At 40.1% G+C, this 12,839-nt stretch overlaps 1 protein-coding gene across 3 annotated transcripts; it reads right to left on the bottom strand.

The window, feature by feature from the left end:
* Positions 729-11,185, bottom strand: LOC107608348 (AMP deaminase-like). Of its 3 annotated transcripts, XR_001612823.2 has the most exons (7): positions 11,165-11,185; positions 2,838-2,974; positions 2,702-2,755; positions 2,447-2,616; positions 1,824-2,108; positions 1,466-1,578; positions 729-1,070 (listed from the first exon to the last, which is right to left on the bottom strand). XR_001612823.2 is itself a non-coding variant. In XM_021106074.1 (5 exons), exons 1-4 carry the CDS (start codon positions 11,150-11,152, stop codon positions 2,487-2,489), a joined length of 432 nt encoding a protein of 143 aa, XP_020961733.1. In that variant the 5' UTR covers positions 11,153-11,170; the 3' UTR covers positions 1,955-2,108; positions 2,447-2,486. The 3 variants fall into 3 exon arrangements, 2 of the variants coding, with proteins under 2 accessions (XP_020961733.1, XP_020961734.1); XM_021106074.1 differs by lacking the exons at positions 729-1,070; positions 1,466-1,578 and having other exon boundaries at positions 1,955-2,108; positions 11,042-11,170; XM_021106075.1 differs by lacking the exons at positions 729-1,070; positions 1,466-1,578 and having other exon boundaries at positions 1,955-2,083; positions 11,042-11,170.

The following is a 12,839-nucleotide window of genomic DNA, read 5'->3' as shown; positions in this document are numbered from 1 at the left end:
ATTCTGATGAATGCGCATTAAAAAAGAAGAGGGGGGATGGATCCCATTGACAAAAACTAGTACTAAATATAATCCTAGAAAAATACACTGCCCGCAGAGGAAACAGATCAATTAAAAATTTTATGTATTCATGATGACAAAAGCTGACTAGAAATCGTAGTCATCAAAGAGATAAAGAGATTACTGGAGTCTTAGTTATGGCATCAATACTTGAATTATCATAATTCTGGAGGAAAGAAGGTGATATTAAGAACAATAACATATCTGAACATATCTTCTACAGAAATGTATTGATGGTTACGCACCTCATAGACTGGCATAGAATATTTGGAAAAGAATTGCATAATCCATCATTCATTAATAAATTACAATCTAATTAGGCACTAATTAAATACAAGATATCAACCACACATGAAGAAAGGAAGAGATCATCAAGAGGCAAGAAAAACATTATTCAGTTGTAACACATTTAAACATGGATAAAACAATATATATATATATATATATATATATACATGGATATTACTAAAATAAGATTTTAGTAATGATACTTTAATATCATCATTATCCTCATCATATATTATTATATTATTTATCTACTACTAGATGAAATATAAACTATTACATCTAATTTATAATGTTTGTCATTTTGATTCTTTGCGCACTAATTAAAGAACCCAAAATTTAAAAAAAAAAATTTGATTAAAAGAATGTTGATCAAAATACTCTTATTATTTAATAACTAAGTTATAACGCAAACACTTCATTATTATTATATTTAATGACTCACTTTAATGACACAACACACACATTTAAGCTCTAGCTTAAGTTGTTTTCAGTTCTAGAGAGCTTTGAATCAGCGTCACTGTGAATTGTAATGCAAGGCCACATTCAACAATTTTTTTTCCAAGAATTAAGACATAAAGCACATACTGATTTAGAAAAGAGATTGCAACATATTTCTAATAAATTACAACAATCTAGTTAGTTACAGTTGCATATTCAAGTCCATAGTTGGATCAGTAGGAGCCGTCCCAAATGCCTTTTTCAGACTTTGGTTTATAAAGTACCTGCCACACAATCATACCAGACGTTATACAGTTGAAGAGAACACACAAAAGCATAAAAAGAGCACAAAAACAATAAGAACCAAATTGGGATGATATACCATAAAATCAAATTGAAAGCCATGTTTTAACTTTATATAGTTGTGCAATTTTGAGGCAATTATTTCTCAGATCATGGAAATAGAAATGGTGGGAAGTGAGTGTGATGGAAAAGGGTATTAGAGGATCAATAAATAAAATAGTATTCTAGGAAAGAATATTTAGATTTTATGGAGATAATGATAACTAGTGAGTAACAAAAGAAAATTAAGTACAACTAAAATTTTCAAACACAAGTATCAAAGATCTAAAAACATAATCCCCTAAAGTCACTAAAAACAGTGAGACAACTATCATACCTCTTCCTTCATTGTGGTAGATTCTTTTGCTTTAGCACAAGCACCATTGATCAACAATATCAACGAAGAATCAAGGTCCTTTGCCTTCACAAGGCTTTTGATCTTCTCACAAGCTATATATGAACACAATTTTTTCTATGGATTAATTTATACTTTCAGTTTCTGACAAAATACAATAGTTAAGAAGAAACATGCAAGACAATGATCTGCAAATATGGATTGAATTTTTATTTTCATGATAAAAGGCCAATAGTTTTTAAAAAAAATTAACAAAAAGAAATCTTTGCTTTTTCCAACTTCCACTCAGCAACAAAAAGCCCTATTCATAAATTCAACATTCTAAAGAGGCATCATTTACCTTCTTCACCCTTCTCCCCAATAAAATGAGTTTTTCTTTCATGGTTGGGTCTTTCTCCATGTCTGCCCTCTTTTGGCACCTATTGTAGAAGTTGTTCCTGTATTTGTTCCATTCCTCCCTGAATACCAAATACTTCCTCCATTCCTTTGATTTGGTCTTCTCATTCAAGAATAAATCTATGATTTTGTCACAAAATTGAGTCATAGTGTATCCCTTTGCAATATCAACCTCCTCTTGCTCCTCCACTTGAAAAATCACTCCTAGAAATAAAATAGTTTGGAAACCCTTCACAAACAGGACACAAGAAAGATATAAGAAAATGGACTATATACACTATTATTCTGCCATATAATTAGCACTAGTACTATACAGAAAGCAAATCATTAACAAGCTAATTTCTTACACCCTCAACAATTAAGTATACTAGAACATTCATGTTCCTCCACAACAACAACAACAAAATGGCAATCACTTCATAGTATATTACTACCCAATTCAACTAACAACTTTATCACTTCAAATAGAAATTGAACTTTTTCAAAAACCCGTACACAGATAATTAAAACCAAAAAAAGCTATAAAGAAACCAGAAGAACATGCTAAGTGTGAAAATGGAGACTTACTAGAGCATGATAGATATTGTTATGTTGACCAAATGACTGACTATCCATGAGGGGCTAACCTGTGCGAGGTAATATAAATATTGCAACACAGGAGTTTTTCGTAGATTAATCCCATGGGAAATATTATGGCATAAGAGGAAAGCAGTAGCCAAATGATCCGTATCGCCTGCCTACATAAGCAAGTAAAATATATTAACCATCTTAAATAAAATAAATAATCAAATCATACAGCTACTATAGCACACAGAAAACAACCTCTCCGTAATGGGGCCGCAACTTAATAGTGGCCATTCCTTTAGATTCACGAAGCTGAAACCAATAGAAAATAATATATTAAATAAGTTGGAAAATGAAAGAGAAGACAATAACTAGAACCTTGTTGAGGGTGTACAGGTTTGCATAACAGTAATAAAGATGGTAAGAGTATGCTGGATTGAATTCATTAGTCCACTCTGCTGGTGTAGGCATGTGCTTAGTTGGACGCCTTTCAGGTTTACTTTCATCATCTACAAGGTCAAATCCCACCACCTGCTTTAAAAAAAGTAACATGTTATACCTAGTAAATTATAAAGACAAGAATTAAAAATGGTGCTTCCTTTTTTCATGATTTTAATAATTATACTCTACACAATTATAACAATGACATTATAAAGAATCAAATGCCGGCTCTCAAATCGAACTTCATCCTCTACTGCTGACATATGAATTATGAAGTAAAACTTAATGTTCATAAAAGCACGCCTTCATTACTACAAAATGTTCATACATCAGTTCGAGCTATAAAGGACCGGATTGGTTGACCTCTTAGAAGGTTGGCCCATGTCCGACCTCTTAGAAGGTTGGCCCATGGCCGACCTCTTGGAAGGTTGGCCCATTACCGACCTCTTCACAGAGAGTTTGGCCAAATCGTCAGAAGATCCCAAAGCAGGCCCAAATGAAGGGGCACAGCCCAATCTAAAGGCAACTAAAGCCTAGAAAGATAAGGGCGGCTCCCCAGAAGATAAGATTAATTCACTCAAAGATAAGATAAGATAAGATAACTTATCTTATCCAGAAAGGTCACTCCACACTATTATAAATACACTGAAGCACCCAGGTATAACTCATACTCTGATTTTACTAAAAAACCTGCTTAATACCCTTGCTAACTTAAGCATCGGAGTCCCTTGCAGATACCACCACCCTCCGGTGACAAAGGATCAGCAGCATTGCCAGTTCAACAAGTCAGACACAACCGCATCGGCCACCACCCACAAGCCGGACACGTCATCTCCGACCATCACAGAAGATCTCGTCTGAGATCGACCTACAGTTTTAGGTAACCCTCAGAACATTGGGGCCATTGCCGGGGAACCTAGAAGTCATCCCATCACCATGGCGGACGACCATGACAACGATCACAACTCTGGTTTGGTGGACAGAACACCAAACAAAAACACGGACGCCACCTCCAAAGACACACCTCAAAATGGGGGAGATAAGCAACCCCCAAACACAGAAATTTTGGAAGCTATCCGTAAGCAACAGAATCGCCTTAAACAGCTGGAACAAGCTGAACATCGACGGGAAGCCGAAAAAGACCTTCGGAGAGAAACATGACGACGTCGAAAGATAGAGGACAAGCTCTTAAAGCTCGAAGCCGATCTTAAAACCAAGACCGCTCGATCCAGACAAGAAGATAGCCCCCACAAAGATCAAGACCCATTCACCAAAGAGATCATGAAAGCTAAAGTCCCAAAGGACTTCAAAGCTCCCGACATGGCCCCGTACGATGACACATCGGATCCAAGCCATCATCTTAGCAATTTCAGAAGCAAAATGTATCTCACTGATGCCTCGGATGCTATTCGATGCAAAGCCTTCCCGACTACCCTAAAACAGTAATAAAGTGGTTCGACAGTTTGCCTCCTAGATCCATCATAAGTTTTGATGACTTAGCCAAAACGTTTCTTGCCAGATTCTCCATCCAGAAGGACAAAGCCAAACACGCCCCAAGCCTACTAGGAGTCAAGCAAGGAGATCGGGAAAGTCTTCGTAACTACATGGAAAGATTCAATAAAGCATGCCTGGATATACAAAGTCTGCCAATAGAAGCAGCTATCATGGGTCTCATCAATGGCCTATAAGAAGGACCTTTTAGCCACTCAATATCCAAGACACACCCAACATCTCTGAACAAGGTACAGGAACGGATAGAGAAATACATCAACATGGAGGAGAACTCTCGACTAGGAGAGAGCTCAAAAATCGAATTCTCCTAACCCACCACGGGACTAAGGATAAAGAGTCCAAGAAAAAAGAAGATCAACCCGGCGAGAAGTCTAGAAAATACCACAATTACACCCCTCTTGTAGATGTTTACCAAGAAATATGCAACACTGAGAAGATCCCACCACCTCACCCAAACAAAAACAAAAGAGGCCGGACGAGTTGAAGGTCTACCTCACACCAAAGAGGTCGGATGAGTTGAACGTCCACCTCACACCAAAGAGGTCGGACGAGTTGAATGTCCACCTCACGCCAAAGAGGTCGGACAAGTTGAAGGTCCACCTCACACCAAAGAGGTCGGACGAGTTGAAATTTTACCTCAGACCGAAGAGGTCGGACAAAGGTCCACCTCACACCGAAGAGGTCAGACGAGTTGAAGGTTCACCTCACACCAAAGAGGTCAGACGAGTTGAAAGTCCACCTCAGACTGAAGAGGTCGGACGAACATCCACCTACCACCCCAGAGGTCAGACGAGTGGAACATCCACCTCACACCAAAGAGGTCGGACGAGTTGAACATCCACCTCACACCGAAGAGGTCGGGCGAGTTGAACGTCCACCTCACACCAAAGAGGTCGGACGAGTTGAACGTCCACCTCACACCCCTGAGAGACATGTTCATATGATAAATGAAGGATTCGCAGGAGGAGGGATCTCTAAATCATCTCGCAAAAGACACTTCAAAGAGGTATATTAAGGAAGGGAGAGAGGTTTGAATAGGACAACGGAGTGCGAACAAGCCTTCCGAGATTTCAAAAATTCTTAGGGCAACCACCCATTCTTACCCGACCATGGGAAAAGTGAAGAACTCATATTATACCTCGCAGTGGGAAGTCGGGCAATAGCCTCAGCACTAGTCAGAGAAGACGAAAGTGGGCAACAACCCATCTACTTCATCATCAAGGCTCTAAAAGGGCCGAACTAAACTATCAAAAGATAGAAAAGTTCGCCTACGCCCTCATACTCACTTCTCGACGACTCCGCCCATACTTTCAAGTTTACACTATCAGAGTTCGGACCAACCATCCCATAAAAGGAATCCTACAGAAAACAGAGTTAGCTGAAAGAATCCTACAATGGGCAGTCGAGTTATCCAAATTCGATCTTCGATATGAAGCTTGGACAGCCATCAAATCACAGTATCTGGCCGACTTCATTGCAGAGTACACTTGACACCCCAAGAACTCCCACAAAATGGAATCTCTACGTGGACGACTCTTCAAACAAAACCGGGAATAGAGCAGGTGTAATTATAGAAAGCAATCAGGGAACCCAAATCGAGCTAAATAACCAAGCTGAATACAAGGAACTACTGGATGGTTTAAGGCTGGCTGAGGAGGTAGGAGTTCAAAAGCTTACCGTGTCCAGTGATTCACAAGTAGTCACCTCACAAATAGAAGAGAGCTACCAAGAAAGGATCCCACCATGAAAAAATACCTCGGACAATTTGGGGGACCCTGGACAAAACCAGCACCAACAGCTCAGACAATTCGGGGGACATGAGGTCCGACATATACCTGGGGAACAGAATGCCTGAGCTGGTGCACTTTCAAAACTAGCCAACACCAAACCAGGGGGCAATAACAGAAGCCTCATCCAGGCTACATTACAAGACCACAACAAGTCGATCTCAAAGGCGGTATAAGGGATGGTAATATTCAACTAACTGAAAAAGTAGTCATAAGCATAGAAAAATGGTCGTTCCCCTGGAGTCAAGGATGGAAAACAAACCCTCTCCTCAGGGTTCGGCGACACCAACTCATAATTCTTCTCCTCATCCCTATCCCTACAAATTCTACGGAATCTCCTAAGTCACACACAGTACTCAGGGTCAGCCACAGTAACACACATTAAAACTATGGAATCCAGCCAATCAGACATGTCGTCTGGGATCTTAGTAGACATCTCAGGAATCTTTTTTCGAGAAGACATAGGTCAACTATGGGGTTACTACCAAACAACTCAGGCAAATAAGGAAACAACTTGGACAATAACAGCAAAACATCAAGTGACAGATATAGCAGTAAAAGGGAAACCACAGGACTCACACGAAAGTCCAGGGGCACCCTTTGGAGGCAACAACAGAGCAAAAACCCAAATACAAAGCTTTACATAAAAAGCATGCTAACTTCCACATTGCCTCACCAGAGGAGCTCATCAGTGTAACATCACCTTGGCCTTTCGCAAAGTGGGGACTCGACCTCCTCGGACTATTTTCCCAAGAATTGGGACAAGTCAAGTTCCTCATTGTAGGGCTAGATTACTTCACAAAATAGATTGAGGCATAGCCCCTAGCTAATGCCACTGCTCAAAGAAGTCGAAAATTCTTGTACAGAAACATTTTTACAAGGTTTGGGGTTCCTTACTCCATCACCACACGCAATGGCACTCAATTTATGGACACCCGTTTCAAGAAGTTAGGTGGCTGACTTGAAAATAAATCACCAATTCACATCTGTAGAACACCCACAAGCCAATGGACAAGCAGAAACTGCCAACAAAGTTATACTAGCTGGGTTAAAACGGAGACTACAAGACGCAAAGGGAGCTTGGGCTGAAGAGCTCCCACAAGTCCTATGGGCATATCAGACAACTCCACACTCCACCACAAAGGAATCACCTTTCCGATTGGCTTAAAAAATGGAGGCAATAATCCCAGTAGAGATCGAAGAAGGATCCCCTAGAATGATCCTCTACAATGAAGAGGTCAACTCCCAAATCCAAAGGGAAGAACTCGACCTACTTCCAGAAGTCCGAGAAAGAGCTCGGATTAGGGAGAAAGCGTTAAAGCGTCAAATGGCCTCAAGATACAATCAGAAGGTAAACCAGTGAAGTTTCACCAATAAAGATCTCATCCTAATCCGAAATGACATCGGAACAGGTCGGTAAGGAGAAGGGAAGCTAGCAGCCAACTGGAAAGAACCATACCAAGTGTTTAGAGATTCTGGGGAAAGGTCACCACAAAGTGTCCGACCTCGAGGGACGAGAGCTACCAATGTCATGGCATGCCTACAACCTAAGAAGGGCGCCAGGCTGAGATCTAAAAGATTGCCCGACCTAGAAGGGTAAGCACTAACGTGCACACACTCTTATTCATATCTTAATATTATTGTTTAAAAGTTTGCAGATCCCTTAAAAAATTTTCCTACCAAGACGCATTAATCTGAGCGCAAAAATTCACTGCCTGATCACGACAAGGTCGGCGGGGTGAAAACCAAATTCACCGCCGGATCACGATAAAAGTCGGCAAAGATGAAAGCAGAATTCATCGCCCAATTTTGACAAGGTCGGCAAAAAAGTGAAAGCAGAATTCATCGCCCGATTATAAAGCTACAGATCGACAGAAAGTGAAAATCAAATTTACTGCTCGATCACGATAAAGATCAACGAAGATGAAAACCAAATTCATGAAAAGGTTTTCCAAACAAGGATCAAACACAATCTCTACAAAATCGGCAATAGATGAAAAGCGGCAAAATAGATTAATGCAAGAAGTTATCGAAAGTGATCCATAGGAAAGGACCTGATGAGGTCTTAATAAAAATGGGTTGCTAAAAAATAACTTAAAGACAGACCGACGTAAAGAAGTTGGACCAGTCAACTACAACAACCAAAGTTATAAAAAGTAATCCCTGGAAAGAGGCCTGACCAGCCCTAAAAAAGAGGATTACTAGGAATAACTTAGAAGGGACAGACATGAAGAAGTCGGCCCAACAAAATGACAAAAGTTATAAAAAGTAATCCGTAAAAGAGACCTGACAAAGGTCCAAATAAAGTGGATTACTAGAAATTACTTAGAAGGGACCGACATGATAAAGTCGGCCCGACAAAACTACAAAAAGTTATAAAAAGTAATCCATAAAAAGAGACCTGACAAGGTCCAACTAAAAATGGATTACTAGAAATAACTTAGAAGCGACCGACATGAAGAAGTTGACCCAAACCAATTCAAGCATCAGAGTTACAGAAAGTAAATTCCAAGGGATTACTAAAAATAACTCAGAAAGATTCGACAAGCAAAGTCGAACAACGAAAGCTACAGATTGGATCGACAAGAGAAGTCGGACCAACGAAAGCTATAGCTTGGACCGACAAGAAGAAGTCGGACCAACGAAAGCTAAAGAAGGATCGATAAGAAAAGTCAGACCAACGAAAAACATGCGCTAAAAGGGACATAGCTCCGCCCAAAAAGCCACGGCTCCATGACAAGGCTATCAAAATTGCTCAGACCAACTAAAAAGGTTCTACCAAGAACACTAAAAAGTTGTCGGACAAGTTAGCCCCAAAGGTCATCCCGCCTAAACAGGAGACAGACAAAACAAGATCTGATCAAAAAGAGGTTGGACAGCAAAGTACCCACACTCTACAAAGATCCACAAAAGGGACAAAGACATCTCGCAACGGCCAAAGGAAGGCCAGGAATGCTTTGCTGAAAGGTGCGAAGACTTGAAAAAAGACACTACTTAAAAGGCAAAAGCACAAATCAGAACGGTGCTAAAAAGTCATCCAAACAAACTATAAAAAGGTTCCCCATCGGAACACTACCTAAAAAAGTTGTTGGATTATGACTAAAAAGCCCGCGTAGTGAAGACAAACAAGTCAGAATAAAGGCTGAAAAGTCCTCTGAAACAAACTAAAAAGGGCAATACCAAACTCGCACAAGGAGAAACTACTCAAGATCGATCAAATTCAGGATGCTTGAGCTCAACTTCCCCAAAGAGATCGAAGCTCTGAAAGCACGATCTCATGGAAAGGTCCGAACTCAAGCAGGGGCAAAGTCGTACAGGTCGACGTCAGCTAAGAAGAGGCGCAAGTACGATCTCAAAAAAGAACAAGCCAAAAGGTTGGAAAACAACTTAAGGCTCAAATGTGTTTAGCTAAAAGGGATACAACTCCGCTCAAAGAAGGCACAATCTTAAACAGGGCTAAGAATGTCATCCGAGACTAAAAAAGGTTATATATAAAGAACACTAAAAAGTCATCAGACAAGTCACTAAAAGCTCGGATATCAAGCTGCAAGGATAACTTTGCCAAGGCAGAGGGTTGTCAACACAAACTTAAAGCAAGGCGTGATCCAGAAGGCAAGGGTAGAAAACCCACACTACCACTCAAAAGAGGTCAGACTGTGAAGTACCAAACCTCTAGAAAATTTGCAAGGATTTCAAAGCAATGAAGAAACAAGCCAGACAGATGCTTGAGCACGACTTCCCCAAAGAGATCGAAGCTTTGAAAGCACGATCTCACGAAAAGGTCCGAACTCAAGCAGGGGCACTGTTCATACATCGGTTCGAGCTATAAAGGACCGGATTGGCCGACCTCTTAGAAGGTTGGCCCATGTCCGACCTCTTAGAAGGTTGGCCCATGGCCGACCTCTTGGAAGGTTGGCCCATTACCGACCTTTTCACAAAGAGTTCGGCCAAATCGTCAGAAGAGCCCAAAGCAGGACCAAATAAAGGGGCACAACCCAATCTAAAGGCAGCTAAAGCCTAGAAAGATAAGGGCGGCTCCCCATAAGATAAGATGACTTCACTCAAAGATAAGATAAGATAAGATAACTTATCTTATTCAGAAAGGTCACTCCACACTATTATAAATACACTGGAGCACCCAGGTATAACTCATACTCTGATTCTACTAAAAAACCTGCTTAATACCCTTGCTAACTTAAGCATCGGAGTCCCTTGCAGGTACCACCACCCTCCAGTGACAAAGGATCAACAGCATTGCTAGTTCAACAAGTCGGGCACAACCGCACCGGCCACCACCCACAAGCCAGACACGTCATCTCCGACCATCACAGAAGATCTCGTCTGAGATCGACCTAAAGTTTCAGGTAACCCTCGGAACAATAAAGCAACACTACACAGATGGTATCTACTTAAAAAAAAAATCTTTGAACAAAAGAAGAAAACAACTTGATTTTAAATATATAGGGTTGATTACATAACTGTTATTGGATAACAAGGTATTTGCAAGATGAATAAAAAAGTAGTTAGCAAAGTACTCAAATAAACTGAAGCTCATGAATATTTAGCTCCATTATAATTGAGTATGCCTTTCAACTAGCTAAACAGGCTCACTCAAATCCAATATAGAAAGTCAGTCATTAGAAGCCACGCAGTAGCAATGAGCAATTTACATAGTGGCACCGTTGAAGCACCACAAAGTTGTTTGATGTATCATTGTAACAACATGACATAGTTACACAAGAAATGTTCACTGCTATAATCAAATGATACATACTGAACGTCATTTAACTTTATGACTTCTACATTTGACCATACATAATAGAGCTATGAGCAAAAAGGAAGGGTCAAATTGACTAACCTGCTTCAAAAATAAATGTAATTGAGGATGAGAGTTTGGATCAATTGTGACTTCAGATAGAGGAATAAACACATTATCCAAAATATTCTGGAAGGAGGTAACAATTCCCATATTCTTGTATACGTTGTATAGTCGTGGTAACTGTGCAAATGGAAGTTTCATAAAAAAAGATGATAGTCAAAGTACAAATCCTAAGAATATGGGAATTATCCTACTTCAGCAAACAAAAATGCTCAGAAGGAATTATCCGCCTAATTTTATATTGAACAGATCTTCTATAATCACAAAATTTAATATTTTCAAAATATTTTTAAGCTAATAAGGCATTCTGTTTAGATTTTTGAGTGAAAAAATCTAAGAGCAATTATAGAAGATCTAACCGGAATTGTGATGATCCTATGCCTTCAGTAACACTGATATTATATATCTAAGAGCAATTATACAGAGAGGTTAATCTGACATTAGAAAATTTTATCAAAAGCCTAGAAATCAAGGAAATTAGATTCTTCATTTGACAGTAAGCAAAAGCAAAGAACAATTGATATTAAATTAGGAATTTAAAAACCCTAAATTTCAAAAAAAAAGGGAAAAGAACAAAGGAAGACCTAATGTGGCGCTGGTGAATTAGGACCCTGGCGTGGTGGATTGACGTGGCCATGCTGGGATTGAAGACGAGAGTCTGGAGGTGGCGCTCGAGGGAGTTCTCGACGGTGAGAGCAAGGACGTAATCACAAAAGGGAAGAGAAGGCGGAACCAAATTGTAGAAGCTCGCTAAAGCAGCAACAATTTTGCTTGCGGCGGCGAGGTGATAAACGAAGCAGCAAGGGAGATAAGTGGCGATGGCTAACCTTTAGATTGAAGCAAGAACAAGATCGTAGAAGCTCATTGAAGGCAGCGGCGAGGAGATGAACAATGGCAGTGAACGGCGAGGAGATTCTAGTCGGAGGAGAACACCGCTGAGGAGATCCTTGGTGGAGAAAGTTGTCGCTGGAGCAGATCGCGCCGGAGTAGATCCCAGTGGTAGGCGTCGTTACCTTATAGAAACAGTGTGTACGGCAGCGCGTTAGTTTCGCAATTAGGGTTAGAATCAGATAGTTTGCGTGGGTATTAAATTAAATCATGGCACAAATAATGGCAGTTTTAAACTGCCATAATCATAAAAAACCGCCATTTTCCACAAACTCATTATGGCAACAACAGAATATGCCATAATATCCGAATATTATGGCAGATCTATAAAACCGCCGTTTTATTAATGCCATTTTAGACCCTTTTTTTTTGGAGTGGCATGGTTTCCTCCAATTTGAACTTCACCACCTTCCATTTAGCTTCAAATGAGTAATCCCCAGAAAATGCATCTAATTTAAACCGGGATGTCTTCAAGAATGGCCTCCCAAGTAAGATGGAGGATGGCCTATCCGAATCAATGGGATATGTCTCTAGGATATGGAAATCCACCGAAAAGATTAAGTCCTGAATTCTCACCAATACATTCTCGGCAATACCCACAACTGAAATTATACTCTTCTTCGCAAGCACAAACCTAGCTCCGGATCGCCTCATCGGTGCAAGGTTCAACTTCTCATAAATCGAGAGTGGCATAATGCTCACACACGACCCTAGGTCGCACATGCAATCCTTAAGTTGAATCTCACCAATCATATAAGATACCAAGCAAGGACCAGGATCATTATACTTTTCAGGAAAATCATCCATCAATAGAAGTGCCTAATAGACTCATCCCTAGTCCACCAATATTTTCTTTATGAGTGCACACATCCTTAAAGAACTTAGCATA

The sequence above is a fragment of the Arachis ipaensis genome, chromosome B07 (genome assembly GCF_000816755.2).
Source record: "Arachis ipaensis cultivar K30076 chromosome B07, Araip1.1, whole genome shotgun sequence".
In the NCBI taxonomy this organism is placed as follows: domain Eukaryota; kingdom Viridiplantae; phylum Streptophyta; class Magnoliopsida; order Fabales; family Fabaceae; genus Arachis; species Arachis ipaensis.
Note: the sequence above shows the minus strand (reverse complement) of the source record. Positions and strands in the feature narration are given on the sequence as shown.

Coding starts and splice junctions, on each gene's coding strand:
- LOC107608348 (XM_021106074.1), bottom strand. CDS start 11,152: ATGGGAATTGTTACCTCCTTCCAGAATATTTTGGATAATGTGTTTATT. Junction 2,756..2,837: donor TATTACTGTTATGCAAACCT/GTACACCCTCAA, acceptor TATTGGTTTCAG/CTTCGTGAATCTAAAGGAAT. Junction 2,617..2,701: donor TGCGGCCCCATTACGGAGAG/GTTGTTTTCTGT, acceptor TTGCTTATGTAG/GCAGGCGATACGGATCATTT.